We start from the raw sequence: 7,498 nt of genomic DNA, 5'->3' as shown, positions 1-7,498 counted from the left end.
GGAAGGAAGGAAGGAAGGAAGGAAGGGGGGAAGGAAGGAAGGAAGGAAGGAAGGGGGGAAGGAAGGAAGGAAGGAAGGGAGGGAGGGAGGGAGGAAGGAAGGAAAAAAATGTATGTGGGAGAGCTCTAGTGAAGCAAACCATTTTTCCAGAGGAAAAGAGAACAGTTAATATCAAAATCCAAAGGAGGTAGAGATTACTTCTCCATAACTTTGGAGAATGTGGGCAAGATTAAAATCTGGTATTTGCTATTTCAGGAATTTAGCTTTATGTTAAGTAAAGGAGAGTCTACAGGTGTTTGAACTCGTTACTTCTCTGGAAGTCCCAATACCCCTGGCCAGCCTCACAAAATATTTCTCCCCATGGTGATGGGTAGCTTGGAAAAAGTACTGGGTATATAAGTAGAATTTCTGAACTTTTCTCCAAGGCTGCCTATAGCGTAATGATGGTTTCCTTTCCCCAAGCACGGGAAGCGGAAACTCAGGTATACCTACAAATGTTTAACTGACTACCCCAAATTCACTTATGTAGCTCAAATACATAGAGGAAAAAGAACTTCATTCATCCAATAAAGATTTATTTTATGCCTCTTATGGGCCAAGCACGTTCTAAGAATTAGGAACACTGCAGTGAATGCGACAGACAAAAATCCCTGCATTCAAACAGCTGACATCGCAGAGTTGAAAAGAACAGTGACCCTGGGACAGGATAAGTTCTACGGCCAAATAGTGGAGTTGGCTGCTTGGGTGTAATTCCTGGTTCTTCCCAATGGGCAAGTTACTTAATTTCTCTCTGGTTCCATTCCTGTAACTGTGAGTTAGTACCTGCATTGTGAAGTTCCTTCAGGATTAATGATTTACTATATACTACACTATTTCACGTGGTGCCTAATAGAGAGTAAGTACTCAGTGAGTATTCGCAATGATTTATCACTTGATGAGACACTCATTTACTAAATTGCTTAAGCCAAAATCATGGGGCAAACTTGACACCTGACTACCTTGATTACTATATTCTATCAGTTTTATTTCTTACGCACGTGCACAGATTTTTGTTCTCACTTGCCATTATCTTAACAGGCTGACACTTCTAGACTTGATTCTAGAATGAACTTGCCAAGGGGGCTCCTGCCTCTAGCTTTCTTCTCCCAGACATTCTTCCCCCTTGGGCAAATATTTGACATCATTTCCCTGATTGAAATCCTCCTGGAATGCTCCTTTCATCCATGACTCTCCCTTGCTTATAAACTCTCTAGCATGAAACCTTTGCAATCTGGCCCCCGCCTATCACAGGTCACCATACCCCCGCCTTGTCCTCTGAGCCTCCACCACACTAACCTTTGGGTAAAGCCGTGCACACACTGTACTAGTTCATAACTCCGTGACTTTGCAAGTGCTCTGAGCTATCTGGAGAGCCTCTCTTCCTCTTCTTTGCTGGTGGAGTTTGTGACCTCTGATAGGCTGAATTACTCAGCCAACCTCCATACCGCTTCTCTCTTACACAATGCCATTTCCCTGAATGTACTCAGTATGTCCTGTGTTGTGATTATATGCATGTGTCTCTCTCCCTAAACAGACTTTAAGCTCTTTGGCGAAAGCAAATGGGTCTCAGTCCCCTTGGTGTATCCAATACGTACTTAGCACAGAGCTTGGCATGTGGTAGGTGAACTGCTGAAGCCTGTTGAAGAACGGTTGCAATGCTGTCCCGATCATTTTGATGTTGCCTGGCAGTCCTAATAACGTGGTAATTGAACACCTACCCTGTCCAGGCACAGGGCTAAGTGCTTTGAAGGCATTATCTTACTTAATCTTTAAAAAACCCTAGGGGAAAGGTAGGTGCTATAATTATCACCATTTTACAGATGAGAAAGCTTCAGTTGAGCAGGCTTTGGTAGTTCCCGGGGTCACAGAACGAGGAAATGGTAGGGCAGGAAGTCAAACCCAGGTATGTTTGGACTCTAAATCCTGGTGCTTTTCTTCCTGTACAAATTTTGGAAACACCAGAGCAAGAAATAATTTGTCTGTCCTGAAAATTCTCAGGATGTTTGGCAGTGGAATGCATTGATTGAAAGCTCTGGACTCCTACATCCCTGTTTCTATGGCTCACACGTTTGTCATTTCTATTCAAGTCCTGCCTAATAACTCCAACTGGACAGTGTTAACCTTGTATGTTTCATATTAGTTAAGATATTGCATTTTAGGTCACCGGCAAAGATAACATGAGGGATTTTTTTCAAATGCATCATTTTGCAAACTTATTTTAGAGGCAAAGCAACCTTAGAAAATTGATTCTACATACCCATTCTGGGAAAGTAGAATTTAGCATGAAACGACCACAATTCGTGCTTGCTGTTCTGACAGGAAGTGGTTAGATTCATAGTTCAGCAGATGGCTTCGGAGGCCTGAGTTACTTCTCCCGCAATGCCACCCCTGGAGCGTGATCACAGCTAGAAAGAGCAGGCCAGGATTACACACAGCCTCATTCTATTCTTTTCTTAAAGATAAATGAGATTAATAAGGTAGTAGATAAATTAAAGCAGCAACAGCTTTTATAACAAAAATGCGTTTTAAAATATCATTGATTGTTGGCAACCAGGAGCAAAACAATGTTGGCATATGCTGAAAACAGACAAATTCCCTTTCACAAAGGCAACAACTTTTATTGATTCTGATTACACATTTAATGTGTTGGAATTCTACAAAGATTCTCACTTCCTAAGCAGAAAAATAACTTGTATTGTATTAGCAGATCCTTCATACCATTTAAAAGTTTCATTTATGAATTACTACATGATGCTGAGGTGCTCTACTATAATCATTTTTTGTTGTCATTATGGAATGATGAAAATGTCTGTTAGGAAAACAGTTTGCTGTTTACACTTGCTTGTAATTTTAAATACTCTGAGAAAGGAGTGAGCAGAGCTGTTGGAAAGGCCCATCGTGGGCGCAGTGACCTTTGGAGATTATGTTCTTGACTCAGTCATCTCCTCCACAGATCTTTAAGAGTGTGATTTCATAGTCTCCAGAAGTATCTGACTGTAAGGAATAGGAGAGAAGGAGAGAAGTAGAATAAATAATGAGGGGACCAAAACTGAATCAAATCCCACAGCTCTAGGAGATTCACCGGGCTGAGACTCATGACCTGGATCATTTAGTAAAATGTACCTGTAATTCCATTATTCATTCATACCTGAGTATAATTATGTTCCAGACTAGCATCTTCTTTACAATACATAATGTTGAAATTCTTCCTGATTCATCGCAATTAAATTTCAATTTGGGTTTAAGAAAATAAGACTGCATCAATTACATAACATTACATAATATTACTTTCCTAACAAAACTTTAAAAATGATAATTTTAATAATATTACATTAATATTCATCAAACACTTGCTCTTCTAAGGGTGAACTACTTTAGTCTTATAACCCTTATAACTCTACACAGTAGGTACCCTAAGTATGCCCATTTAATGAGAAATGAGAAAAGCAGAGGTTAGGAAACTTGCTCCAAATCATACAGAGAATAAGCAACAGAGGCAGGATTCAAAGCCAGATAGCCTGGTGCCTTAACACCATACTATACTGCCTGACTTAAGAAACTGAAACAAACTACATTCAGTTCCTTTCCTCTCAGCTAGGCAAAAAACAGCATGGTTCAGAACAGTCACCATGTGAGATTGAGGCTTAACGTACAAAGATACCATGTTTGCTATGCAAAACAGGTAAAACTTTTACATAGCATTGGAGGGAAAACTTGGCTTTTAATCTAGACTGCCTGACATCCTCACATTATTCTTGTTTTATTCAAGGCAACTCAAAGATGGAGCACTTCTTCTCACTTAAGTTTCACAACAGGATAAATATGAGAGTTAGCAGTAATGCAAAGGATGCAGTGAAGAAGGGCCATTTAGAGAAGAGGTTATGCATTGCTTTCGTAATGAGATACAACAGGCATTAATATACATTCTCTTGTTTTACACAGATTGTAGTTCTTCCCTATTGGTTTTTCTAAGTCTTGCTCTGCCATATGTAATAATCTCTGCAAGTGCTGATAAGCCAATGATGCTCTGTGTATTAAAACAGCTCCCTTTTAGGTATCTCTGACCAAGTTGTAAACAATTTTTTTGCAGTTCTATCAGTTAGGCAAGAAAATACAACCAAGTAGCTTAACAGAGCTATACATAAATTCTGATCCACTGCTGATGCTAAACAAAGTCCATCCTTTCTTCTACCTCCATACCTTTATGCCTTCTAGTAAAAATAGCTATTCTATTTATATGGTATTTTAGAAATTTTACCATCACAAAGCAGTTAATGTATGTTCAGAACCTTTGAACATAAATTACATCTTCCTAATAAGGCCACATTAATTGTTCTCAAGAGACCTAACTGGCTCTGCTGTGTAGTTTTCACAGGGCCACCAGCGGTCCTCTCCTCTCTCAACTTTGGGCCCATCTTTCATCCTCTACACTTAATCCATCCTGCCAATTATTCCTTTGCAGTGTTCTTTAAGTTATTCCTTTTTCCATTCTGACCATGACGAATCTACTCTAGGCTCACATCTCTTGTCTCTAGTTCCCCTGGTTCTAGATTCATCAACTGTATCTCCAAGGTGTTCATCCTTACTGCATTGTAAATCAAGTCCAAGGGCCACCATGTCCATCAAGCCCTTACTTGTCCTGTAAGTAGTCCTGGCTCTTTCTTCTTCCTTTCTGGCTTCCTTACCTTTGTCTTTTTTGCAGGCTCATCCTCAGCTATCCAGCCATTAATTGTCAGTAATGCTTAAAATCTCAATTCTAAGCTTTCTTCTCTTCTCAATCTATATTCTTCTCCCTAGAGGATTTTCATTCCTGTCCAACTATTCAGTAACATAACTGACTCCGAAAATGTATCTCATACCACTAGCTACTGACCTGACAATTCTACTTATATGTTTCGAAGACATCTCTAACTCAACAAGTGCAAAACCAAACTCATGAACTTTCTCTTCCACTCCCAAAAAACGAAAAAGAAAACCAAAACCAAAACCTAAAGCCTGACCTTGCAGAGAATGGCACCACTATCTGCTCCCAAGTTAGAAACCTGGGAGTCATCCTTGATACCTTTTCTTTCTTGTTCCTTACAGCAGGATATCACATCAAGTCCCCAAGGTTTTTGGTTTTTTTTGTTTTTTTTTTTTTGTTAACTGGATTCTTTTTAAATTTTATTTTATTATGGTATGTTCATCACCATACATCATTAGTTTTTGATGTAGTGTTCCACGATTCATTGTTTGCGTATAACACCCAGTGCTCCATGCAGTACGTGCCCTCCTTAATACCCATCACCAGGCTAACCCATCCCCCCACCCCCCTCCCCTCTAGAACCCTCAGTTTGTTTCTCAGAGTCCATCGTCTCTCCCATGGTTCGTCTCCCCCTCCGATTCCCCCCTTTCATTTTTCCCTTCCTACTATCTTTTTTTTTTTTTAACATATAATGTATTATTTGTTTCAGGGGTACAGGTCTGTGATTCAACAGTCTTACACAATTCACAGCGCTCACCATAGCACATACCCTCCCCCAAGTTTTAATTCCTAAATATCTTTTGAGTCATTGTTCTTTGTTCTCTTTGCATTAGTACTTTTCATTACCCAGTCATAAGCAGCTCCAGTATGACTAATAAAACAACTCAGCACCCCCAAGTCTCTCCTTTCTTATGTCCAATTCACTCCCTGTAGTCACAGGGATCTTTTTAAAAGTGTCCTTCTGATCATGACACTACGCACTTAAAATGAAAACTCTCCAATGTTTGTGGGCAAAAGACAAAATCCTTAAACACTGCCAAAATGGTCCTGGGTGATCTGGTCCCTCCGGCCTTATTTTTCATCATGTTTCCTTACCATGAGGTCTTTCCACTTGTAATTCCTTTTCCTTTTGTTAGAATGCTCTACTGACTCTCTAACACCACAATCCTGTCTATTCTTTTTCAGATCTGAATCATAACTTCCTCATAGAAGCTTTTCCTATAGGTCAAATCCTATCATATGGTCTTGGAGCACAATATCTCTTTCCTTTACATTTAACATAGTGGCAATTTTACACTTATTTGTAATTCCATAAGGGCAGGAAACTGTTTTTTCCCCTTTGCTTGTAATTGTAACTCTGAGCCAGGCACATAATGTGCATTCAGTAAATATTTTTAATTGAATGAATGAAATACCAGTTCTGTGATCTCAAAACTCTCAGCTAAATTCATCTCACCGCTCACATTTTGTTTTTCAATATTCCCCAAGGCAGACCCCCTAATCGATCAAGTGCCTTACTATTTCTTTCCCTCCTTTCCTTACCATACACACCTTCCTGAAGCATTCATTGGAGTCCCTGTTGAGCCACAAAGAACCTGCCCACAGGAGGCACTCAACACAAGCTTATTAAACCTGAAAGGCAGGGCCCCTGGGTGGCTCAGTCATTAAATGTCTGCCTTCAGCTCAGGTCATGACCCCAGGATCCGGGGATCCAGCCCCGCATCTGGCTCCCTGCTCAGCGGAAAGCCTGCTTCTCCCTCTCCCACTCCACACCCCCCCCCCCTCCCGCCCCGGTTGCATTCCCTCTCTCGCTGTGTCTCTCTCTGTCAAATAAATAAATAAAATCTTAAAAACAAAAACCAAAAACAAAACCTGAAAGGTAGGTTCAAGACCCATTTTCCCCAAAAAACATTCTCTATCTAATCCCAAACTTCTTTACTCTTAATTCCTAGATGAGTATCCTCTGTACTGCACAGTCTAGTATTTAATTGTATGCTGTTTCATATTATCTTCTTCTAATTGTTTTCTTTATGTTCACCTCAAATCTCCACATAGACTAAGAATTGAGGATGGCTACTATGTTTTCCATTAAAGACCCTGGAATTGTACTATTTACTAAATAGCTACTTAATTTGTTTGCTCAGTGAAAACTACCAAGAAAATGTAATTTCATCCAAATTTTGTATTAATATCTTACTATCAAGTAATAAGAGAGACACATTTTTTTTTCACCTACCTTCTCCCTCCCCTCTCCCTCCCCCCAGTCATCACCTGAGAAAGGTGTTAATGAACAGAGAAATGTCTCAACTATAGGTAGAAGGAAGAGGAAGACAGAACCAAAGGTCAGGTGATATACATAATTCCTGAATTATGGAAAAATTTAAGCATCAAAAAGTCCTATTCATCAGTACTGAAAATGTAATGAGATTATCTAATATATGTTATACTTAATAATGGACATTTGTTTGTTTGCTTGTTGTTTTTTGCAATGTGGTTTGTGATTTTGTTGTTTAAATGTTTTTTTCCCTGCTTTAGGTCACAAAGGTAATTCTTGTATTTTCTTGGATTAGCTTTATAATTTTATCTTTTATATTTTGGTTTTTAGTTCATCTCCAGTTTACTGGTAATGTGGTGTTGGGTAGGATCCAGTTGTATTTTTTGCTATAGAGTCAACCAGGTTTCCCAATACATTTTTACTAAATAATCTGTCCTTCC

The 7,498-nt window shown here is 39.4% G+C and overlaps 1 protein-coding gene across 1 annotated transcript in view; it reads right to left on the bottom strand.

Annotated features, from left to right (window-relative positions):
* Positions 1 to 2,634: 2,634 nt before the first annotated feature.
* Positions 2,635 to 7,498, bottom strand: part of ANXA3 (annexin A3) — a 47,943-nt gene continuing 43,079 nt past the window's right edge. Inside the window, exon 13 of the mRNA XM_027600353.2 lies at positions 2,635 to 3,033. Coding sequence (XP_027456154.1) covers positions 2,974 to 3,033 — 60 coding nt within the window. The 3' untranslated portion in view covers positions 2,635 to 2,973. The remainder of the gene's footprint in view (positions 3,034 to 7,498) is intronic.

The sequence above is a fragment of the Zalophus californianus genome, chromosome 2 (assembly GCF_009762305.2).
Source record: "Zalophus californianus isolate mZalCal1 chromosome 2, mZalCal1.pri.v2, whole genome shotgun sequence".
In the NCBI taxonomy this organism is placed as follows: Eukaryota; Metazoa; Chordata; class Mammalia; order Carnivora; family Otariidae; genus Zalophus; species Zalophus californianus.
Note: the sequence above shows the minus strand (reverse complement) of the source record. Positions and strands in the feature narration are given on the sequence as shown.